The 27,054-nt window shown below is 34.0% G+C and overlaps 1 protein-coding gene across 2 annotated transcripts in view; it reads right to left on the bottom strand.

The window, feature by feature from the left end:
* Positions 1-16,261: 16,261 nt before the first annotated feature.
* LOC144972914 (WD repeat and FYVE domain-containing protein 3-like) overlaps positions 16,262-27,054 on the bottom strand; it is a 92,920-nt gene continuing 82,127 nt past the window's right edge. For both annotated transcript variants that reach the window (XM_078914717.1, XM_078914718.1), the window contains 8 exons: positions 26,495-26,728; positions 24,770-24,892; positions 24,243-24,302; positions 21,961-22,647; positions 21,541-21,712; positions 21,093-21,204; positions 20,014-20,208; positions 16,262-16,671 (listed from right to left, as the gene is read on the bottom strand). In XM_078914717.1, the coding sequence (XP_078770843.1) occupies positions 16,545-16,671; positions 20,014-20,208; positions 21,093-21,204; positions 21,541-21,712; positions 21,961-22,647; positions 24,243-24,302; positions 24,770-24,892; positions 26,495-26,728 (1,710 nt within the window). In that variant the 3' untranslated portion in view covers positions 16,262-16,544. The remainder of the gene's footprint in view (positions 16,672-20,013; positions 20,209-21,092; positions 21,205-21,540; positions 21,713-21,960; positions 22,648-24,242; positions 24,303-24,769; positions 24,893-26,494; positions 26,729-27,054) is intronic.

Below are 27,054 nucleotides of genomic sequence, written 5' to 3'. Positions count from 1 at the left end.
ATTGTTAACATAGAAACATTTTAAGAGGCAGTTTGACTTCACCCTTATTTTACCCTTTTTTGCTACAGATTACTGAGTGTGTTACCCCAACGATAATGTAAGTAACAAGCGTCCTTTTTATGACAAAAACAGTAAGTGAATTCACATCTCCATAAAAAAATAAAACAAACCATTGACATGTTACCCCGTGTTCTCAATCTTCACACACAATCTTCAGTACCAGCTCATTCCAAGGACAGGAAGGGGACAAATGATATAGGGGAGACAGTAAAGAGTTATGTGAATATGTTTGCACAGCTCAAACACAGATGAAGTAAACATTATACATTAAATACTTGCCATCACATGCACACTTTCACAATTGCTTCAAATATCATTTTACAAAAAGTTCCTAAAATAACAAACTATTCCCATTTAAGAGAAAGATTTTACATTTAACCTCTTAAAATTTTAACAGAAGCTTATGCTAAATGTGCAGCCAAAAGAAACAAAACCCTCAAAATCCTTTAGACATAGAGAATTTTGTTGACAGGTGAATAACTTTTATGGCAAGCTGCATGCTCTATGGGCACATTAATACCCAGGCTGACCGTAGCCTTTGTAAACTCATAGCCTGACGCTGACCAAAAATTAATGTCAAAAGACAAGTCCACGACCAAAATAGAAAACAAATCAATGAGTTGTATTCAATAGTTCAACCAATAGGATCATTTTTTACCTTGAATGATACTAACAAAAACACATTAGGCGGTGCACTAACCTAAAAATGACCTAAAAAAGACATGTCTTTGTGACAGGCTATATGTAGACGAAGGCTATGGGCTAACCGAAACAGTCTGTTTTATTTGAGCAAGAAGACGCTGTCTTTAATAACAATGTGCTGATTTAATTTTGAGCCCTGAAGTCGCCGCATTGCACCAAGGAGAATTTTGTAAGGGGAAGATAATTCTGTCCAAACACATTCATTCAAAATCCTTTTTGTATTTCATTGTCTGTTTGTGCCATACTTATTTTACATAACAAATCTTAAAAGTCTGATACAGACAGCATATCATAAATACAATGCAGGGCATTAATCAGAAAAACACAATGTGATGATATTTTGTGATCTAGGTCTGAGAGTAAATCGAGTAGGATCCATTGTATTTTATACGCCAGCTTTCCTGCATATAGTATTTTCCCCCAAGCATTGAATCATATTCCTTCGACTTTGATAGAATGCACACATTTGATTAACATCAATTCCTCGCAAAACAATTCTGACATGTTTTAAAATACAAGGATTAAATATATTAATATATGAAAAACAATGACAATAAATGTATAAAAATGATATACATGGAAATACTTGGCTTTATTAGCTTAGACATCTGAAATGGAAACCTTACAACTTTTTGAGGACACACTTCTTCTGCTCTAGTCTATGAAATACATGCATTACCACTTAAATCAACAATTCAAAATTGACAGAGTGCATGCGATCATATAAGAAAATCTAATTTCTTTAATAATTGCATGCGGGCAGTAAACATAAGTATTGCAACAATAAAAAAAATAAATGAAAAAAAATACGATCATTTTTAATACAGCTGTAGTTAAATAATTTAATGGGCAAATTATTACATGGACTAATCTCTTGTGCAAACCTAAATTTCCTAATCTAGAGTTTATCTCTAGTCTCAAGAAAATAATTAACAAAGAGTAGCAGAGAGGTCCTGTCATAATGAAGAAAGCGCATCATCGTATCAGCTGCATCAAAAGTCAGCAGGATTTGTATTTCTTCTTATTGTGAATAAAATACCAATGGGTTAAATAAGACTCAACACTTAAGGGAATGAAATTTTAAAAACTAAATAAAGAGCTGCAACATTTGCCACATGCAGTTCTTCACACTTAAACCCCAGAAAAACATCATCTGCATTTAATGACTAATTTACTATACAGAGGAAACTGCTTTGTTTACTGAAAATTCCGTATTAGCTTGTTTTGAGAGGATAACTGCTTGCTTTCACCTTTTTAGGTAATTTCTGTTTGTTTTCATTTGTGTTTCGGTGCTTGCAACACTTTAAGGTAATTTCATAGCCAGTAAAAAAAAAAAAGATGAAATTATAGTCAAAATATTTAGATTTAGCTTTCAAGCACCAAAAAAAGAAGAAAAGGGATTCGTTCAACAGAAATGAGAAAGTAGGTCAAACAGCAGCATGTCTTTTTAGCAACCGAACCATCTTAATGACCAACACGGTGACAGGATACTCTGATGGTCATTTCTGTGACACAAAAAGACAGCAAGAGCTCAGTGTCTATAACAGTCTTGGATCGCAGGCACCTGAGAAAAAGTTAGACGAATGACAATAATTGATCCAATCAGCAATCAACTATGTCCAACATGAAACCAACCAAATTTCACCAAAAAAAACAATGAACAGAGAATCTCCATGTTAATTGACGCTGATGGTTTTTAACACGAACCATACACAGTTACACTGAAAAAGGATTTACAAGGATTAAAAATATAATCTCACAAGAGAATCTTATATTGGACTGTTTACTGACAGAAAAATAATCGAGAAAGACCTCACTCCAAGTACGGCACTAGCAACACTTGTTCATTTCAGCACCAGTAAAAGTAAAGATGATTCGATAAAAGCTGTAGATCTGAAATTAAAAGTACCGAAGAAAAATTCAGACAAAGGGAACTAATTCAAATAGGAAACAGAATTCCAGGACAACTCCATCAACATGCCAATTTTAATATTACCTAAAAGTCACATCCAGGCACAAGGAAAGGATCTCGCTCAAATGTTTACAATGTACTAAACATTAAATCCAAAAAAGTAAACTAATTCATAACAGAGATGATTTCCAAGGGGAAAAAATATCTCTCAAAAATATAAAGTGACTATATATTTGACTGCTTCCCTTTCAGCTAAGAATCCCCACCAAGACCAGGGGAAAAACCTGACCAATCTCCATCCAGAACAAAGACAGAGAAACATGGAAAGGGGAAACATATAAGGATAGAAGACCCATCCACCTACCAAGACAAAGGAACAGCAGGTACACCAATCCCACAATTTGTATGCTTTTATATGATTTTATTGCAGTTGTAACACTATGCAGCGCCAATAAAAAGGAAGAAAATGGGAGAGTAAAAAGTTTTAGAATTACAATTAAAACACCCAAGAAAAGTAAGACAAAGGGGAATTTGTTCAAATAGGAAACAGATGTAGATTTCAAGAGCACACTTAGTACTTAGTTTGAGATCACCTAAAAGTCTCATCCAGACACAAGCACATGTCCAACAAAGGGGGATACACTCAAATCGCTGACCAACTGGCAAAGGCAGGCAGTCGCATGCAGCAACCCTCCCCAATGTACTCAACAGGAGAAATTAACAAAATGGCCAAATTTATCCAGTCTCAGAGATGGAGAGAGAAGCACCCAGAATACAACATGAATGACCCAATCAAGGTGCTCGACAGAAAGGAACAGGTCATCATCTTCAGACTGAGAACTGGACACAACCAGTTAAAGGAACATATGTGGAGGATGTCCAGAGCAGGTGCCTCTGGACAATGTGACTGCGGACTTGGAACATGAAAATGGACATCATGTACTAATGGAATGTCCAAAGTACAACCAGTTGAGAAGGAACTTCTGGCCTGACCCAACCCCATACTCAAAGAAGCTGTACGGCAGTGAGGACGACCTCAGGACCACTGTGGGCTTCATTCACCAGACCGGACTGACCATGTGACGTGACGGGAACGAAGAAGAAGAAGAAGAAGACACTCAAATGTTTACAAAACAATACAATGCTTAAAAGAGAGATGATTTACAAGACAAAATATATCATCTCCCTTCAGCACCAGTAAAAATGAAGTCGATAGGAAAATCAAAAGATTTAATCCACTTGAGATCAGTTCAATAGATATCTGAATTAGGTCAAAGAGCAATTTACCCCTGTTGCTAGACTAAAATCACGTTAAAGCCACTCAATTACAACAACCATAGGATCCCTGCCATGGGTGACACACTCAAATGGTAATAACAAAGGCACTTTATTTGAAACGCTAACATTGACATAACTAATAAATAATGGAGAAATGATTTACAATGAAAAAAATCATTGTCTCTCTCACACAAAAAAAACCCATCTATTTTTTTCCCCGGCAAAATATTCTAGACAGGTCTCAGTCTAAACTAGATGCACCCATCTGCACCCTGCAAAACAGGACAATTGATATAGGAGATTGAGGGAAAAGGAAAGCTTGTGAACAGATGAAGACGTCACTGGCCTAGAAGCAGCTAACATACACCCACTCTTAAGAGTCAACATGCCTATTTTAAAAAAAGCAAGTTTAGGGGACAAGTTCGAGATATCTAAAAATTGCACACACTGACACTGGTACACCATCTTCGACAAAAATAATGTTTGTTGTTAGAAAGGTTTTACGGCATTTGCAACACATTGTTTGTTCGTTTGTTTTTAAGGGTTTTACAGCGCGTGCGACACTTTGAGGTCATATCAGCGCCAGTAAAAAGGAAGAAAATGGGATAATAAACAGTTCTAGAATTATAATTAAAGCATCCAAGAAAAGGTAAGACAAAAGGGAATTGGTTCAAATAGGAAACAGATGTAGATTCCAAATGGATACTATCAAAGTACTTAATTTGAGATCACCTAAAGTCTCATCCAGACACAAGCAAAGGTCCCAACTAAGAGGTTTGTTTGTTTTTTGTTTTTAAGGGTTTTACGGCGCGTGCAACACATTTAGGTCATACCAGCGCCAGTAAAAGGGAAGAAAATGGGATAGTAAAAAGTTATAGAATTACAATTAAAGCACCCAAGAGAAAGTAAGACAAAGGGGAACTGGAAACAAATAGGGATCAGATGTAGATTCCAAGAGCACACCACCCATGTACTTAGTCTGAGATCACCTATAAGTCTCATCCGGACACAAGCACAAAATCCAACAAAGAGGAATACACTCAAATGCTTACATTATACATAATACAAAAATAACAAATATAATAATACATAACGGAGAGATGATTTCCAAGGAAAAAAAATACCATCTCCCAAATCAATAACTATGCATTTGACTGTTTCCCTCCCAGCCAGGACTCCTGCTAGGGCCAGATCAAAACCAAGACAAAGAGAGAAAGCATGTTGGAAAACAGACATAAGGGGTTAGAAGACACAGTATGTACCTTCCTGCCCACTATGGGAGGTCAGGAACCCCACCCAGTCAACTAAGAGGAATACACTCAAATGTTTACAAATCATATATAATATGTAGATAATACATAAAACAATGCATAACAGAGAGATGATTAACAAGACAAAAACTATAATCTCCCAAAACTCTAACTATATATTTGACTGTTTCCCTCCCAGCCAGGGTCAGGACAAAAACAAGTAATCTCAACCCAAGACAAAGATAGAAAGCGTGTTGGAAAACAGATAAAGGGGGATAGAAGACACAGAAAGTGCTTCCCTGCCCACTATGGGAGGTCAGGAACCTCACCCAGGACAAAAATAAGAAACATAGCAAAGATACTAAAATGAGAAAGGATATAATGGAAATATGATTTACATGGAGAGAAAAAATCTCTCATACAAAATAAATCAATTTCACTAATTCCTTCAGGAAAAAAAACATGCACATGTCAGGTGAAACCAAATGGTCCCAAAACATGGACACAAAGCAGAGTCTAAAGGACGAATGATATTGGGAGATAGAAGAAAAACAGATGAAGAATCTACCAACACAGGGAGAAAGATTCCACTATCTAATGGGAATACTACCCCTCAGTAGAAACCCAAAGCAAAATGAATGGTTTAGTGGGTGCACCTCTTCGTCAATGAGGGAAATGCATATTCATGAGCATGAATGGAATTTTATTTTAACTGTTAGCAGTTTCCACTGTATTCCATCAACATACATCTAACTTCCAGGTGATGACATTACTCTACCACAGAATTAATAAAATCAATATCAATACTGATAATAATAAGAACGAAAATTTTATCCTAACAACAAAGATTGAGTAGTAGCTATTTATTATATATATATATATATATATATATATATATATATATATATATATATATATATATATATATATATATATATATATATATATATATATATACAGTATTTTGCATTTTTATTGCACATGACACCATCCCATATAATACAACGCAAGTTGTTATAGGATTGTGAGAAAGAAGTTTGAAATAGTATGTGTGATGTATATATATATAAATATTTATGAATATTCTATTTACAAATATGTATAATAAAAAATACATAATAACACAAGGAAAAGGATGAATTGTTTTCATGGATATATAGGAATGATAAGAATACAAAACAAGAGATTTTACAATCTAAAACTGTGTCAATCTCAGCATCATAGTTTTACTAAGACATGGTTTGCATAATCTCTAAATGTTTAGTTAGAACTTTGTAAATGATGGTGCAAACAAATGTAGATAATTTATTTAACTTGAATGTATCTTATTATCATTTGAAAAAATAAAAATTAGAGACAATAAACTGCAGCTTCATCCTTAACTTGTGCGATCCCATTGTATAGAATGTAGTAAGATTGAACTATAGGCAGTGATGACTATTGAAAAAGTGATATATAAAAAAAGGGGGACGAGGCGCCTAATTGGTGTGTAAAATGGAAATTTGGTTCAATATGACCAGCTGGGGGAAATAAACGAAACATTGTTAAACACGTGATTAAAAAACCCTGTAATAATGTGTATTCTATATTTAAATTCATGACACTCTAATACAAATAAATTCCTATCATCCTATATTGTTCACTTATTGAGACACCAAATTCAGTATTTTCAAACTGTTCTCTAATTACTAAATAAATTATGATTCCATTTATTTATTATACAATCGTAATAAGACCTTTGCTGTTGCCCAATCAGCTCTAAATATTATATAGTTTAAAACTTTTTAAATCATTAAAAACGACAAAACAAAAAATTTCAAAATATTGACAGTTTTATTCATAACCGTAATATATAGAGAGAGGGACCATAATAATCAAACAAGGACCGAACAATAAACAATGAAGCAAAAAAAATATTGGTTAGGTCATTATCAATTGGAATGAATGGCAACGTGAATAGCGATATATTGCAGTAATGACAATGCAAATGAGTACAAAAGCAACTGGATTGTTCCATAATTTAAAAAGAAATCAACACATGCATGAGCAAAAACCACTGCGAAGCAAAATTACCGTTGTAAAAATAAAATAGAATAATAAAATTAAGCAAGTCAGCTGGCAAGTTTTTTGGTTGCCTACTTTGATCAATTACAGAATCAAGGGTAAATACTTATCCCCTTTTCCACTTTCTGTTGAAGAATGATAATTGTTTAAATGGGAGATGAATTTAATAGATGACTTTTAGTGCGTGTTTGGAAAGGTTTATTTATAACGTGGTTAACTTGTAAATTTTGTTAGTCATACATGCATAACAAACAGGTGGAGGAGTTGGCGAAAGGATAGGATAAAAGAGGGAACAGAAATATATTTCATCAAAAAGATATCAATGCCCATTGCAACACTATTTATAAACTAAAGAGAACACAGCAGATTCTATTGATAAAGATAATACTTAATAAATAGATTTTTTAGCTGAAAGCTTTAGCCACAAAAATAATTTGATGACTGTTTAGCTGAAAGCTTTCGCTACAAAAAGAATTTGATGACTGAGCACCTCTGTTCTCAAATCTCCAAATCATCATATATAATAAAATTAGCTCTCTTAAGTTTGATTGTTTTGTTTTGCTTTTAAGGGTTTTTGGCGATTGTGACACATTTAGGTCATTTCAGTGCCAGTAAAAAGGAAACAGGAAAGTCAAAAAGGTCTTGATTTATTAAAAGCACACGTAAGACAAAGGGGGAATGGTTAAAATCGGGAAAGATTCCAAGAGAACACCATCAGTGTACTTAGTTTGATATCACCTAAAAGTCTAATCCAGACACAAGCATAGGACCTCACCAACAGGAATACACTCAAATGCTTAGAAAAGATGATATTCAAAACAAGCAAAAACAATACATAACAGAGAGATGGTTTACAAGGAGACAAATATCATCTCCCAAAACTAATACTTTTTTTGTTTGTTTGTTGCTTTAGGTCTCTTCCAACACAATTGAGGTTATATGAGAGACCGCTGAAACAAAAAAACAAGCAATCTAACAAAAATAGTACAAATGTAAATCAAAATCATAACCTAAAGATATCATAAGCTAAATTATAAATAACCAAGAACAAACAGGCAGAAGATTTACAGAAAAAAAAATATCCCCTGTCAAAAATACAATCACAAACCAAAGAAGCAGGATAGGCTAGTAAAGAGAAGAAGAAACGACATCACTATCGGATCGTACACCCATGCGAACATCATAGGTATATGATTCAAGGGTGATGCTCCCATCCAACCACCCCCAAAACTAATACTATACATTTGATTGTTTCCCTTACAGTCAAGGACTCCGGCCAGGGCCAGGACAAATTAAATAATCTCATTCCAAAATAAAGATAAAAAGCAAGTCGGAAAACATAAAGGGGGATAGGAGACACAGCAAGTGACCTCTTACCCACCAAAGTTCAACATGAATGGAAATAACTGGCCATTCATGTGAACATAATTTTACATTGTTTTTGTTGTCAAAACATTATTGGCTACTCATTCTGTTATTTGATGAATCTGATATGAGACTAACAAAAGATTATTTTCATTACATCCCGACATCAAAGATAATCCATTTTAACATATCTCCCATAAAATTTTAAAAAATAATAATAATAATAATAATAATAATAATAATAATAATAATAATAATAATAATAATAATAATAATAATAATAATAATAATAATAATAATAATACAAGGGTGGCTGATAGATAAGTACCGTTCTGTTATAACTTTTTTTGTTTTATGTTTTTTATGTTTTTAAGGGTTTTACGGCACTTGCAACACATTAAGGTCATATCAGCGCCAGTAAAAAGGAAGAAAATGGGATAGTAAAAAGTTCTAGAATGACAATTAAAGCACAAAAGAAAAGGTAAGACAAAGGGAATTGGTTGAAATAGGGAACAGATGTAGATTCCAAGAGCACACCGTCAAAGTACTTAGTTTGAGATCACCTTAAAGTCTCATCCAGACACAAGCACAGGTCCCAACTAAGAGGAATACACTCAAATGTTTACCAATCATATAATAAACTAAACATAAAACAATGCATAACAGAGAGATGATTTACAAGGAAAAAAATATCATCTCCCAAAACTATACCTAGACATTCGACTGTTTCCCTCCCAGCCAAGGAACTCCGGCAAGGATCAGGACAAAACTAAGTAATCTCATTCCAAGACAATGACAGGAAACAATTGGAAAACGGGTATGGGGGGATAGAAGACACAGCATGTACCTCCCTGCCCACATTGGAAGGTCAGGATCCCCACCCAGTTTTTTGTTTTAAACAACGCATTCAAACATAATACATGAAAAGAAAGCTTAGAATCTCAGCTACTATCATACTATTTATTTTTTCTACATAATCGCAATCATGAGCAACACAGAGCTGCCAACGCCAAACTAGTTGGTGCATGCCGTCAACGAAAAATCCCTGTGATTTTGCTCGACGAACATCTGCCACTGCCTCCAAATCACAGCTGTAACAGTTTCCTTTCAAATACTTCTTGAGCTGAGGGCTAGGGTGCTGTAGAGTCGGAAGTTTGACGACCAGTGTGAGGTCAACATTGTCATGCTGCAATATCGAATTATTACCACCTCGAACATGTGCGAGTCTATTTTTGAGGGCTAATGGAGTTGAAACATATTGTTTAGAGTTCACCTGTTTAAGAAAATCCACGTGATCTAGGACTTCCATGTCCCAGCAAATGGTTAACATAACCTTTCTTGCAGAGACAATGACTTTGAATTTCCTTGGGTTTGGAGAAGATTTATTTATGCCTGTACTCCATTGACTGCAATTTGGTTTCTGGGTCGTAGTGGTGGACCCAAGATTCATCACCAGTCACAATTACATGCCATATCGATTGTTTTTAAGGGTTTTACAGCGCTTGCAACACATTAAGGTCATATTAGCGCCAGTAAAACGGAAGAAAATGGGATAGTAAAAAGTTCCAGAATTATAATTAAAGCACCCAAGAAAAGGTGAAACAAAGGGGAATTGGTTCAAATAGGTAACAGATGTAGATTCCAAGAGCACACTATCAAATTACTTTGAGATCACTTAAAAGTCTCATCCAGACACACAGGTGCCCACTAATAGGAACACACTCAAATGTTTACAAATCATATATATAATATTTAATATATAAACAAAACATAATATAGTGCATAACAGAGAGATGATTTACAAGACAAAAAAATATCATCTCCCAAAACTCTTAACTATATATTTGACTGTTTCCCTCCCAGCAACGGTATCCGGTCAGGGCCAGGACAAAACCAAGTAATCTCATCCCAAGACAAAGACAAAAAGCATGTTGGAAAACAGATATAGGGGGATAGAAGACACAGTAAGTGCCTCCCTGCCCACTATGGGAGGTCAGGAACCCCACCAAGTCATATCAATTCAAATGTTGGGTAAAAATGTCTTGTCTCTGCGCTTTCTTCATTTCTGAAGTTAGCTGTCTTGGGACCAATTTTCTCAACTGCATTGTCTTAGTAAGGTTGCGACATCACTTAATTATGAACACAAATGACGTCACATTAATTAGTTTTTGCACATGTGTGTAGAAGTATGGTTTGAGTGTACGTGTGTGGAATTTCATGATTGTACATAAAGTATGTTTTGATTTATGGGCAAACAGTACTTATATATCACCCCGCCCTTGTAATAATAATAATAAAACTATTAAAGAATTCAGTTTTCATCTTTTCTTTTTCTAATTTAAGAACGAAATATGACCCTAAAATTGAAGGTCTGGAACTAAAAGAATGGCTAGAATAGCTTCTCACGGTATCGAAAAAGTATCAACTTTGTCCACTTTTGGTCTTTTAAACTAGTGAAAAGCTAATCCTGTTATCTTTTCGATGATAGTCTATGGTGGCTTTCTTGTTATTTTTTTTTTGACATTTGTCATTGTTTAATACAGAGAAACTACATTCAATATTATTCTATTGTTTTGTTTTTGTTTTTAAGGGTTTTACGGCGCTTGCAACACATTAGGATCATATCAGCGCCAGTAAAAAGGAAGAAAATGGGATAGTAAAAAATTTGAGAATTACATTAAAGCACCAAAGAAAAGGTGAGACAAAGGGGAACTGGTTCAAATAGGGAACAGATGTAGATTCCAAGAGCACACCGTCAAAGTACTTAGTTTGAGGTCACCTAAAAGTCTTATCCAGACACAAGCACAGGTCCCAACTAAGAGGAATACACTCAAATGTTTACAAATCATATAATATAATATGTAAACTAAACACAATACAATGCATAACAGAGAGATGTACATTCAACTGTTTCCCTCCCAGCCAAGGAACTCCGGCAAGGGTCAGGACAAAACTAAGCAATCTCATTCCAAGACAATGACAGGAAACAATTGGAAAACGGGTATGGCGGGATAGAAGACACAGCATGTACCTCCCTGCCCATTATGGGAGATATTATTCTATAATCTTCAAATTACTCACAATTGATGTCTTTTTGTCTTTTAACTTAATGTAACGGACCCTTTGTCATGTTCTCCTATACTGATTATCTCAATCGTTTTCAGTCCATTACATCAGGTATTCTAAGATTGACCGTAACCAGTATGAGACATAATATCATAACCTTAACCAAGACTCCATCAACCTTGAAAAAGATCAATGTTTTTATTTTGTTTTGCATGAATGGATAAAAATATTTACATGTACAATATCTAAAATATTTTAAAAACTGTAACTTTCATTTAGGATAAGTATCTTCAGGTGTTGTAGATTTGACATCAATAATTAAATACACAATATTTAAAATAAACACTCGGTTTGTTAAAGCTTTCACCAATTGGACTATTATGTAACCACGGATGATGTAAAATGAGACAAATGGGTAAAGAAAACTTCGTGAAAAAAAAAGAAAAGAAAAATTATCAACTTAATGAAACCAAACTGATAAGTGTCTAAAGACTCTTGGTTTCCCAACTAAGAACAAATTGAACTACAGTCATTAAATTGTTTTTTTAAAAAAGAAAAGAAAAATTATCAACTTAATGAAACCAAACTGATAAGTGTCTAAAGACTCTTGGTTTCCCAACTAAGAACAAATTGAACTACAGTCATTAAATTCTTGTTTTTTAAAAAAAGAAAAGAAATCAGGAGCAATTCAAAACAAACAAAAAAAAAAAAAAAAAAACCCCAAACAAATAATTTTAAGCACCAGATTTTTCATATATAATTAAGATAACGCAATAATAAAAGTTTTATCATTTGCAATATATGAAATAAAGTGGAAAATAAAATTGAAATCATACCCATTGTTTTTTAACCACCATTAGAAATCCTCTTGGACATTTGGCACCAAAATAATATGAAAGAATATAAAAAGATTATGACATTTTACATAAATACGAATTGGAAACATTTCCTTACAGTGGTAAAAATCAGTTCATAAATAAATGGACTCCTTAATTCAAATTGGATCAAAACTTTATTATAAATGAAAGACGTTATTTCAGATTCAAAATTGCAATATTGTTTGTTTTTCTTTCAGTATATCATGGAAATGTAGATATGAGTAACTACATAGACGGCATAGGAATATCATTCCAGGTTAAATAATATTTTTACAATATTGACAAACAACATAATAAGCAAAAGTTGGTTAAAACAAAAAATAAAGAAAACAAACAGACCAAAAACAAGCAACAAACAAAAATAAAAACCAAAATAAAAAACAATTACAAATTGTTTTGGCTGGCGTAATGAGAGACTTTGGGCGACAAACAGGGAAATGACATAGAAAACTTTACCCTGGTACTAAGTATATGTGACTCAGCAACCCAATGCGCCTGTTTCTCTTCACTAAACAGTATTTAGCTGCTGTCTTTTTCAATATTTCATACACATAACATAAGACTTGATTTCTGAGCATACAAAGCACCTTTTTTTTGGGGGGGGGGGGCTAAATATTCAAATAGCATTTGAATCAGAAAGCTTTTTTTTCAAAGATGATAACTATCTAAATAACTGTATTAAAGCGAATGATAAACTGCCACTTAAAATTACCCTTCCATCTTATACATAGAACACTATTCATGAGGACATTTTAAAAAATCTATCTTGCACTAATCACCATTTTGTCTTGGTTTGAGGGCTTAGGTTTCATTGACTACTATAGCTATCATACTAAATTGGAGTAATGGAAACAAGTAGCCATTTACAGCTTCTTCCTATCCTAGACACACAAATGCACACTAAATGGAGGGCAATAATAAAGACCCCCCCCCCCCCCAACAAAAAAAAAAAACAAACAAACAAAAAAATAAACAAAAAAAAACAAAAACCCAAAAAGTATACAATATTAATAATTGGGGCATTTTATAAAAATAAATGAAAGATAAACATGCTATTATCATATTGATATATCAAGGTGCTGCGACATGAGGAATTGGACATTTAAAGCCATGATAAGTTAGTCCCCTAAGCATTTAATGGTCATTAGTCAATGGAATGTAACTAAGCATATTTTTTTGTCACAAGCATACAGAAGCTTAACTATGTGAAAATATACGATAAAATCAATTTTGAGTGATTGGATTATCAGAAACACAAATGCATGCAAACACGCACACATAAAATCACACACACACACACACACAACATATACAGACAAATCTTTTTTTTTTTTAAACAGGTTGTTCATGTCAGGGTTAACTAAAAAAAAACGTAATCTTTTAAAACCAGAGGTCAATAGAGTCAGATTTTTTCATACATCCCAAAGCATCAAGCAGAAATCATAATTGCTTGTTAAAATCATAATAAAACTCCAAAAGATATTGGCTATTTCCAACTTTCTTATATGAATTATACGTCAGGAGTAATAAAATAAATGTTAAAATGTTAAAACCTCACACCACACATTGTGACACTCTCCAAATTATTCACCTTGATAATAAAAACAACAGTTAAGCTTTATCAAGCTCAATAAAATGTTACATATCATAGAGAGAGTGACAAAAACAATCATTACTATGGTGATGAAAATGGAAGTAGTACAATTCATGGGCAAAAATATTTTTCTTCAAGATTCATGTACTCATTTTATTGTGTTAGACCAACCAATCGTAGCATTAAAAACTTGTCGTTGAGCATTCAGAAGGGTTGACTTAAATATTCAAACTAGGGCAATAAAAGACTCAACTCTCTCCTAACTCTTCCAAAATATTGTTATAATTTTTAGGATCAGATTGTCCAACAAAAATTATAAGCTTGACTTACATAATGAATCATAAGACTGACCTTGTTTTTAACACAGTCTTTAAAAACTTTAGCTTTTTCCTTTTTTTCCACTTCAGCAATGCCATTGAAAGTCATCTGCCAACATCAATGTTTTCACCTGGATGGATGCCAGATACTATATGGCACACTGAATTACCATCTCAAATGCACTATGGCATATGTGCTCATTACACTTTGTTTGTTGTTAAGGGTTTTACAGTGCTTCCAACATTTAGGTCATTTCAGCGGCAGTAAAAGGGAAGAAAATGGGATAGAAAAAAGAATTCTAGGTTTACAATTAAAAGCACACAAGAAAAGTAAGACAAAGGGAATGATACAAATAGGGAACAAATGTAGATTCCAAGAGCACACCATCAGTGTACTTAGTTTGAGATCACCTAAAAGTCTCATCCAGACACAGGCACAAGATCCAACTAAGAGGAACATACTCACATGCTTATATTATACATTAAAAATAACAAAGAGAACAATACATAACAGAGAGATGATTTACAACGAAAAGAAAAAATTATCAAACTATAACACATTTGACTATTTCCCTACCCATCAAGGACCCTGATCAGGGAAAAGTACATTTGATTGTTTCCCTGCTAGTCAAGGACTCGGACAAGGGATAGGACAAAACCCAGTAATCTTAATCCAAGACAAAGACAGAAAGCATGTTGGATAACAGATGTAGGGGTATAGAAGACACGGTAAGTGATCTCCCTGCCCATTATAGGAGATCATGAACCTCACCCAGTCATTAAACGCTGACTTTTACTTCATATAACTACAAATGTTTTATTTGACAATCTGGGGTGTCATCTTAGTCCACCAATATATAAGGTAAACGTTTCTTGGCCATTTAAAAAAAAATTGTTTTCTCAGTAGATGGTGGTGTAGGTCCCAAGAGTGTCTGAATAGACGATCTTAACAAATGATTATTACCATTTGGCATGAATTTTTTGTCTACATGAAAATAACACATAGTGATTTGTCTGAATTAAAGCAATAAGAAATTGGCATAATACAAAGCTTATGAGTTTTGTGGAACTGTACATTTTAAAAAAAGATATATATATACAAAGATAAGTTACATTAGTCTGTTCGTAATCTTCAAAACAATTAAGATAATAAAAAAAAAAAAAATCACAAAGTTTTTAACTCCGAATATGCTAAGTTTCTATTTGGATAGTTGAGTTATCATCAATTTAAGTTATTATACAATGTGCAAGATATTTACAATTTCCACTCAAGACAATCTGACAGTTTAAAAATGCTTAATGAGAATTAGAAGACACAAACATACACACACATATACATACATGTACACACACCTTAATCATCATAAATTCTGGCCATTCTTCTATATAACAAAGGTGTTTACCCAGCTTCATCTTCTTTATATTTATACAACACTCCAATTTTGTATTCACAATATTATATACACTAAAATCTATCTACAGTTTCATATTAAGCTTGAGACAAAATTAAAAATATCACATATCATACATAATTCAAGCAGACAATTCAAACAATATAGAAGAGTAAGCTGTGAAGACCGAAAATAAAAGCTCAAATAATTGTATACGAAGACCGAAAAAAAACCTGACCCCCCCCAAAAAAACACAGCTGAAATGATTTAATACTGTTAGTGACATCCACTGAGTTTCCAATTCCTTCCAACATGATTCAAGTAGGGAAGCCAAAAAAAAAATTAAAAAAAAAAAAAATATATATATATAAATGTATAAATTACTTTTGATCACAATGTCGTTTATATGAAAGCAATAAGAAAGCTCAAATCTCAGAATGACTGCTTCTTTTAAAAATCTCTGCATGGAAACACAAGTTGTATAATTTGTTTAATCTAACCATACAGTCTTTCCAATCATTTGAACTGATCCTTTCAATTGAAAGTTACGGTAAAGGAAAATGGATTAAGTCCAAATAAAAACTATGAAGAGTAGAAGATTCACTTTTACTAAGTAAAGTTACTCTCATTTTCAATTGAATGCTCTCTGTTGGGGGTATGAGTTTCATCAAGACTTGGTAAAGGTGTTTGAGTTTTCTGATTGTTGGACTTTCAATATGTTGTAACATGCTTGACACACACGCACTGGTTTCATGATACGGAGACGACGGATCTCTGTTTCAAAGCAGCTACATCTGGTAAAAAAACGAATCAAAAGATGGCTGGTTATTATAACAATATAATGTTTGTTTTTGTTTTTAAGGTTTTTACGGCGCTTGCAACACATTAAGGTCATATCAGCGCCAGTAAAAAGGAAGAAAATGGGATAGTAAAAAGTTCTAGAATTACAATAAAGCATCCAAGAAAAGGGAAGACAAAGGGGAATTGGTTCAAATAAGAAACAGGTGTAGATTCCAAAAGCACTCTATCAAAGTATTTAGTTTGAGATCACTAAAAGTCTCATCCAGACACAAGCACAGGTCCCCGCAAAGAGGAACACACTCAAATATTTTACAAATCATATATAATATAAAAAAAGCATAATACAGTGCATAACAGAGAGATGATTTACAATGAAAAAAATATCATCTCCCAAAACTATACATTCGACTGTTTCCCTCTTAGCCAGGGGATCTGGCCAGGACCAGGACAAAACCAAGTAATCTCATTCCAAGACAAAGACGGAAAGCATGTTGGAAAACAGATATAAGGGGATAGAAGACACAGTATATGTCTATCTTTAAATATCATTAAATGAATACATTTATGACTAAATAAATAAATGAATGAATGAATGAATGAATGAATGAATGAATGAATGAATGAATGAAGGGGAAAAAAATAAAATTAAAAAAAATAATAATAATAATAATAAAAAATAAATAAATAAATAAATGTGTGGTTTCTGGCAAAACCTGTGTCGGAAAAACTTGAATAAGATATTACCACTTATTCGAAAAGAGACACCATTTCTGAACAAAATACAGTTTGAATTTTGTACTTATCTTAATTAGGGTCGAAGTTATTCACATTTGAAAGAAAGGGGTCAAAAATTAAAAAACACAAAAAATCGCTTTTAAAGATATGGCATTAATCATATATATTTACTACAAATTGTTTAAAATAGTTAATAATAAATAAATTCCCTTTATTCATCCCAAAGAAAACTGGAATAACCCAGGCTTCAGCCGCAGTGCAGCACCACAAAGTGAGCTCAGGCTAGGTGACTTGCTCAAGGCCACACAACACGACGGGTAATCAAACCCGGTACCTTTCGGGTATGAAGCAAAGACCACACCGCTGAGCCTCGCTGTCACATTAAGATCACAACAGCACTTCCATACCACATTCACACCCAAAAATAAAAAATAAAGCCCTTCTGTAATACAAACCAAATACTTTATTTCCCCCATTTAAATTTTTTTTTTTTTGCCCTTCCTGACTATGCGACATGATAGTTTAGGAGGAGTAGGTTTGTGTGCAGCTCAATCCGTGCAGGCCGATTGGTCTCTTAGTATTCATAGTTACTATGTCGCTCTAGATATTATTTTAGTTTTTAGATATTGATAGATTTTGGATATTTTATATTGCAAATATGATATAAAATTGGAAAAAAAATGCGATAGTTCCATGATTTTACTCACGACACAATATTTCCCACACAGGACAGTAATGGAATATTGGACAATTGCTCATTGCATTACCCATTTTGTTTGTAGTTATGCAGTCATTATACTGACTCAACAGTAGCTTATATTCATGTGCACTGACTTTCATTCCACAGAGCAAACAATGACAAAAAGAATATGTAATATGGTTGTGGTTTGGTAAAAGTTTCGGTTCTCAGCGCTGAATTGAAATCCTCTACCATTTAAAGCAGCACTTTTTTACTCGTTCCTAATCTGCAATGCCCTTCAATAATATTTTATTTTTCTCCCAGCAAGCCATTTAGAGTTAAAATTCATACAGCAGGAGTTGCACGTTTTTATACTAGCACTTTCACAATATCCATCATATTGCACCTACTGAGAAGTTGGATATAATATGTGTAAGGACATTAAACAAGGGATCCCCTCAAGGTTGTGTTCTGTCACAAACCCTCTATATCCTCTACACAAATGACTACAGGGCTTACTATGATAATAAATACAAAACTTAAGTTTGCAGACGATTCAGTTATTCAGGGTTTTATTCGTGACTCAGAGTCTGCCTGCTTGAGGAGGTGGCAAAATTTGTAAACCGGTGTAAGGATAAGTTTTTATTTTTATTACTTAATGTTCAAAAAAACAAGAGAGATGATAACTGATTTTTGACTAAACAAAACTCACATAGTGCCACTAAGAATTGAGAATCAATTTGTAGAAATTGTTGATACCTTTTAATATCTAGATTTACCATTGACAAAAAGCTGAACTGGCATTCGCATGTAAATAATATTTGTTCAAAACTTAGTTCTAGATTATTTTCCCTTAGAAAACTAAATTTTCATGTTACAAAAGAAATACTTAATATGTTCTATTTGTCAATAGTTCAGTGTTAAAACATTTGGAATGGGTTGGTGGGGTGGGGCCATCACTGCTGGGGATAGAGAAAGAATAGATAAAAATGTAAGAAGAGCCAAAAGCATTGTGCAGTCCACCCTGCCTACACAAAATACCCTCTATGAAGAATATTCCTATAAAAAATTTTTTTGAACACCTTGAAAGATAAGCAACATCCTCTATTTTTAGAAAATTAAACGTCAGGTAGATCAGGCAGGGTGATCCAGAACATAACGTTTTTAAAATTCCTTTGTACCCTCTACATCAAGGAGACTTTCTTGAGGTGGCATTAAGATGGAGATCAAGGACAGTGTCGATGGGTGAACAGTGGGTGTGAATATATTATACGTAATTATAGAGAATAAAAAAGGTACGAAATTAGCGTGATACGAGAGAAGAAGAACATTTGTTTGCTTGTCTGTATGAGTGAGTGTGTATGTGTGTGTGTGTGTGTGTGAAGGAGTGAGTAAATGAAAGAGAGAGAGTGAGAGGGAGAGAGAAAAAAAAAAAAAAAGAGAGAGAGAGAGAGAGAGAGAGAGAGAGAGAGAGAGAGAGAGAGAGAGAGAGAGAGAGAGAGAGAGAGAGAGAGAGAGAGAGAGGGGGGGGGAGAAAGAGAGAAAATTTGGGAGGTATGAGATATTCTTTTTCTGTGTTTAGTTTTGTTAGGCTTTTTGTTGCGTTTGTAATTGCATTTCCTTCTTATTATTTATTTGCTTAATTATTTTCAGAAATGCATGAGTCTATGGCAATACCCACTGTAAATTTCCAGAAATGGATAAATAAAGTTCATCTTATATTAATACTTATCTAAAAAGCATTACAAGCCTTACTTAAGAATATAAAGCTATTACAACATGTAATGTTCAACTGACCTCAACTTAACATTTATATTGCGTTCAAGATGTTGTATAACATGTTTTATTTTATTTTACATAATTTTTTAATCCAAGAAGAAAAAATCGGGGGAAATTAAAAAACTATCTTTAAAAAACTGACTTAGAACAGAAGACATGTCCACAATTCCGGCAGTGATGTTTTCGTTCTGAGAATGAGAACTTGACTCCACAAGTAGGGCAGGCCTCAGCACCATCATCTTTGACCCAGTGGTCTGCAACCCGACCTGGTTGACTAGTAACTGTCCAGCTCCAGATACGACCTTTGACATCACCGACAAATACTCCTTTGTGGTCCCTTGGGTGGGTGTAGTGAAAGCATGAAAATGAATGCATCAGAAGGAAATATAAAGCAAAATTAAAGCATAACTTGACTTTTATTTTATAGCTACCTTTCTTTAAGAGAAGAGTTACAGTACTGAATTTGGATTTTTATGAGTTAACTTTTATGAACTCTGAAAAAAAAGGCAAAATGGAGAAAAAGCAAAGCCTTAATTATTGTGTTTATCGGACCCTTAGGTGTACAAATAGCTGCTATCTACTAGCAGTTGGTGTGAAATGTTTTCATTCCCCAGTCTTTCTTGTTTTTGAATGTTTTTTTTTTAAAAAGCTTCATCAACAATACATTTCTCAAAAAATCTTCACTCCCCAGATAGCGAAAACAAAACTTGGAGTGGATGACAATCTTTACTATCTCAAATTCAATTTAAAAATTGATAATTATGGTTATAAAAAAGTTAATAAATGGCTTAAAATGCGCTTCCTTTCAAGCCATCAAACCTCAGTTTTTTTGTGTTTTTTTTATTGATATTCAACAGAATCAAAATACCCTAAGTTCAACAAGCTGTCAGTTAACCAATAGAAATTAGCTATTGTTCTAAAAAAAAAAGAAAAAAATTTCCCCTAAAACCACAATTTTGTTTGCCAATTTTATTTGACCGCTCAGAAAAATCACTGATTATGGAAGGCAATATTTGGAGCATTTTATCTTGACAATTCATATAGTTTTGAATGCAATCATGCCGAGAATTGGTCTACATTTTGGTTAAGTCCAATGTTTATAGCTTCAGTATTTAAGATTTTTTATGATTTATTGGCGTCAAACCAGTCACCAAGTATGACATGAAACCACATGAATGACAAATAAATAGTATCCAATGACAAACAAAAGAGCAACCATACTTTGACATGGCAATGGAAGTGATGGAAGCGGGTTCCTTGTTATCTTTTCGTTCAAATGCTGTGTGCATGGTCAGCTTGCTGCGAAACACAAGTTGCCTTTGCCAACAGAAACCTATTGTGATGGGAGAATTTATTATCAAATAATGATTTACACATAACATCAATAAAAACTATTTCCAAAAGTATTAAATGCATTCATAAATTGTTTATGGTGTTACAACAGCTATTTTCTTTACTTTTGAATAAAAATGAAACAAAAATAAAAACAATACAAAATTATTAAATTAAAAACACTTTAACATGGTATTTCAGAACGAAACTAATTCAACTATCTGTATGGTTTAAACGAAATTCTTCATTCTATCATGATTCAATATTTTTCATTTCAAACCAACAACCACATCCCATTTAAATTTCATTTCTTGTTTACCCAAAAAGAATTTCTTACCTTCCCTCAGTGAATTCTTGCTCATAGGTTTATATTTCTTTAACACATCATCTTGCATGGAATTGGGCTTCTTTTTCACTTCTTGTAAATCATTTTCACCAATAATTTCAAAGTCAGACTGTCCCGAATCACTACGGGTCAACTCAGAACTAAGCTTGTGATTGCTTAGCACCTGAAAACGGCAAAATAAAAGAAAAACATCATGAATCATATCTTTCCAAATAAAAAAAATTCAATAAATTGGAATTGAGATGGGGAAATAGAAAAATCCATACTGATACTATCAGTGTCAGTTGTCTACAGAGGCGGGTGCATCACAAGATAGACAGCATTAGGGGTGAATGAGGTAAAGAATTTTCTTAACAAATGACAGTTCTGAACACAATGGCATACTATTTACTATGTGAATATGTGGATTACCTCTGATATGGAATCATCTTTCTTCCTCTCTTTTCCCAAACTAGCACCATCAGTGTCATCATTATTTAGGCTTTGACTGTCCCCTCCTTCATCAATTCCTCCTCCAACACCATTCCCACTCCCATCCTCAATGATACTCTTTGGTCGATACAGATCACTGGAACTACTTTGAGTGCTCAGATTAGATCCAAATCCACTCTTGTTATCCCAGGCAGCCTCTCTCTCTTCTTCTCTGAGACGCATTGTAAGTGGACTCTCCCTTTCCAGTTCTCCAGATGATCCTAAATCGCATTCGATTGTGGAGAGGTAGTCGGGATCTTTGAACTCTTTGAGAAGGTCTGATGCTGGTCGGCCATCACTATAACTGTCACAAGAGTTGTGTCGGGACAGACGACGAATGGACACTGGAAGGGTGGTATCACTGTGCTGGGACAGTCTCCTAGCCATTGTCATAGTCTGTGTTTGTGGAAGACTTGTTGTGGCAGTTGTTGAGGTAGCGGCAGTGGTGCTGGTGCTAAGAGGGACAGTGTTGTTGGCACTGGTTGTGGTAGAGCTTATTAGTGAAGATGACATTGAAGATTTCTGTTCTTTGTCACTAGTGGTGGAAACAGCAGTTTGTTGGTTGGAAGATGCCAGTGAGGGGTAGACAGATTCTTTCGGAACTTGAACATAGTCTACACTCCACATCTGAGAAGGAAAAATTTTTGAAACTTACCATATAGCATTATCCTTGGAAATGCAAACATTATTTGGTTGTATATGATATCATTCAAACGGCAATGACAATGACCATTTTCGTAATAACGAATCATACTCAAACATACACACTTGACAAACTCTGTCTGTCTGCCTCTCTCTCTCTCTCTCTCTCTCTCTCTCTCTCTCTCTCTCTCTCTCTCTCTCTCTCTCTCTCTCTCTCTCTCTCACACACACACACACACACACACACACACACACACATGTACACAAGAGAATAAATTAAGATATGAACATTCTTATTGTGAATGTACACAGCTCCTTCACATTCGATGCACTTCACAATGGTTCATTTATTCCCCAAGCAGAGCATCAGGGATAATTTCCTTATCATAATGTACACACTGGCATTCTTATGACATTTCTCACCATCTCATTGGGTACTTATTCATACCACAGTTGAAGAGGGAAATGTGTGTAAAGAATCTTACACAAGGACACAACACAAAATCAGTTATCAAAGTGTCAACAATGTATTCAAAATGTATTCCCATGCTTAACATAGCATGACTTTCTTTACAAATGAGACATTGGTTCCAAAGAACTTCACTAAAAACATTATCTTGAACACAAATAAATTGAATGATATTTTTGTGTTTAACACACTGTTTGTGTTAATGTGCTCTTCCAGATACATTATGGCCCATGGAACCAGAGATAATTCTAGTTTCTGTTGCTTTAAACAGACATCACCAATTACTTATGTCCATCACAAAGTAACTTCCACCAGATCTGACAGACCCAGCTACCCAATCACTTCTGGCTACACAGAGTTGTTAGAGAAAGAAAATATAGGAGACAGACTTCATCCTGATTGGAACCCAGTCTGTGTGAGTGAGAGGTGAGTGATATATCAATTGAGCTATCAGGGCCCAATCCTAATTTTCTTTCTCCAAATTTTAAAACTTTATCAAAATGTCTTTCTCTCAGTTTCAGTTTTGAACAAATATTTACTCAGGAAGATAACCAAAAAAATGTACATGAACATTAATCTTGCCATTGTACATTTAAGATTTAGAAATTTAACAGTTCTCCCAACACCTTTAAATTATTTCATTGTCAAAAACAAGTACGATATGTAGTGAAAAACACCAAAAAAAACCCCAGTGACTGCAACATACATTGGTTTAAAGACAGCTAAGACAGATGGGAATGGTTCGCTGAAGTAGATATTAGTAGCTATCTACCCCTATGCCTAGCATAAGGCCACCATAAGTGTTAAGCATTAGCCGTCACAAGATATCTATCAAAAGTGAAACTAAAGAATAATAATTCCCCAATCGTAATAAAAGTCACTCACATGATGATTTTAAAAAGTGAAGAAAAAAATCTCTCCCCAAACACACACACACACACACACACATCCAAATAACTGCCTTACTCATATAAACAAACCAAGCCAGGGCATGACTAAAACCAATAAATCTCATTCCAGGACACCTAAAAAAATGTAGGGTGATAGAAGACTCTACCAGTAGCACTATCAACCTTACATGAGTTGAAGATATATTGTAGGAAAGACCTACCCTGACTACTCCATCGGTGCTTCCGGTCAGTATGACATTCTGATCGTCCCATTCATTCAGCTGTGGAAAAAAACATGAAAGAAAAAAACATGTCTCATGAAAACTTACAATTTGACCCTAGTTATTTGAAGTTTTAGTGACTTTGATAAGCCATGAAGACTTGAAAGCATAATAATCATTCATTTAAAATATGATCATTATTTGTTTATATTTACTATTGCATCATTCCGTTTTATCTAAATTATAAAAAAAGTTCTATTGAATGCTGTTTTATAAAATTATAATTCTGTTTAAAAATCAATACAGTAAAACATCGCTATAATGACACTGACCTCACTTATCATCAACTTTTTATCAGAAATACACCTTTACAATATAATGATAACACATTTCATTATACAACTATCTTAGATATGGCTGTAAAAATAAAAATTTCACTATACTTATGAACTTATGAACAGATTATTTTTTAAATCTGAACAAACTCTTTTTGTAACTTTTTTTTTCTCAAACAATATATGTTTTACCTGAGACATGGCCACACAAAGAATTTGTTGGTTGCGGCCTGTGGAAGTGTTGACGCTAGCAATTGCTTCCCCATTGACATTCCATACATGAAGGAAAGTGCCGGCACATGTAGCTATGTCACCCTATAAATAAATGGACAAGAAAGACCAAAGTAAATTGTATTATCTTTCATACATGACACAATCTCTTAGAAAAGTGAAGAGACTTCAAATTTAAAAAAAAAAAAAGAAAGAAAGAAAGAAAGAAAGAAAGAAAGAAAGAAAGAAAGAAAGAAAGAAAGAAAGAAAGAAAGAAAGAAAGAAAGAAAGAAAGAAAGATGCAAAAAATAACAATAGAGGCAGTGTCAATGATGATGGCGATGGTAATATTGATGACGAGATGCAAAAGAGGTGTGAAGAGGAAGAGGAGGAGGAATAGAAGGAGAAAGCGGAGGTAGAGGGGAATGATAAGAAATAATAATAAACCATTTCTTTCAACAATATGGTGGCCAAACCCAATCAAGTAGGCTTAAAGTATCATTGTTATATCTTTATATCTATATGTATGTATGTATGTATGTATGTATGTATGTATGTATGTATGTATGTATGTAGGCATGCATATACGATGGTATGCTGGTGTAGTATGTTGCATGTATGTATGTATGTTAGTATTGTATGTATGTATGTATGTATGTATGTATGTATGTATGTATGTATGTATGTATGTATGTATGTATGTAAATGTATGTATGTATATGTATGTATGTATGTATGTATGTATGTATGATATGTATGTATGTATGTATGTATGTATATGTGTATATATATGTACGCTCATTTCTTTTGTATACATGTGTAGAAACAATGTGCAAGCGTGTATGTTCGTGTATGGCTGTGTCTGTATTTGTAAACGTGTTGATTTTCATACCATGAACCAAACTGAGCATTGTTTACCTCACATGAATTGCCTTTAATTTGGACAAGAAAGATTATTATTATTATTTTAAGTTTTCTTCTTCTTTAAGGTAGATCCTTGTTGGACGTAGCCTCCCAAACAGCCAGATGGAACCCATTTCTGGTTTTCAACTGAGCCATGAGTTCTGCCTCTGTGGTTGTTCCCATCCAGTCTGCTATATTTTTTTTTAGACCACCTTCTCTCTGGCCTCCCTCTGCTCCTCTTACCCTCGCAGGTACCCTCAAAGTAAAGCTTTTGAATTGATGAGGCTAAAGTATTACAGCTTCATTTTCTTTATGGTTGTCATGAGCTTATGTCTTATCTAAATTAATCTAATTTTCCTCTTCTTTTTCATATATACGCAATAGCAACTCCAGCTCCATGGGCCTATTGGTTCCCACGAACTACTACTTTTTTTTTCATATACAATAACTAAGTTAGACTCAGTATAGTGCATATGTGCCAAAATATTTTATCCTCCTGATCATTCAAACAATATTACTTTAAGAATTTACATTCACATGACACTTTCACACAGATAATGTTATTCTAAAGTCATAGCCTTTAGTTTTTATGCTGGTGTTGCATGTGTGTGTGTGTGTGTGTAAGGGGGGGGGGGGGGTGTGTGCACACGTGTCATTTATTGTATTATTTGATTTTTTTTTTTTTTTGGATATGAGGGGGGGGGGGGGGGTTGTTTTTTTTTCTTTTCTTTCTTTTGTTGTAATAATATCTAATGAGCAATAAATTAAAACCTTCTAATTGCCAATTGATTGCTTTCCATTTACCGTTAATTCATTGATAGCCACAGCAGCCACTGGAGCAGCGTGTTGTCTCAACTGGCAGACGAATCGGAGTCGACTCAAGTCCCACAAGATGCAGGTTCGATCTCTAGAACCACTGACAATCAGACTGTATGCAGCAGAGGAAGTCAGACAGGTGACTGGTTCGGTATGGCCATACAAAGGTTGTTTTAGGATGGCTTTACGATCCTTGTTAGAGTATTCCCAAACATTCACCACCTTTTATAAATAAATAAATGATAAAATTTATAGTCTGCCAATCTTCACCTTACGTGTTCGATGGCACTTTACAAGACATAGGTGACATGAGAATTTTAAGAAAAGTAAATGTTACAATTACAACTGTAGAGGATCTATGAAGTTATGCTTGAATAAGTACCATATTATTATGCTTTTTGTATGTTTTCCGTTTTTAGAGGTTTACAGCACTTGCAACACTTTTAGGTCATTTCAGCGCCAGTAAAAAGGAAAATGATAGGGAATAGTTGTAGATTAAGTTAAGAGTAGCAAAGAAAAAGGAAGACAAAGGGGACTGGTTCAAATAG

Source organism: Berghia stephanieae, chromosome 5 (assembly GCF_034508935.2).
Source record: "Berghia stephanieae isolate SIO BIC M18660-M18661 chromosome 5, UCSD_Bste_1.3, whole genome shotgun sequence".
Taxonomy (NCBI): Eukaryota; Metazoa; Mollusca; class Gastropoda; order Nudibranchia; family Aeolidiidae; genus Berghia; species Berghia stephanieae.
This window is presented reverse-complemented; position numbering and strand designations above follow the sequence as displayed.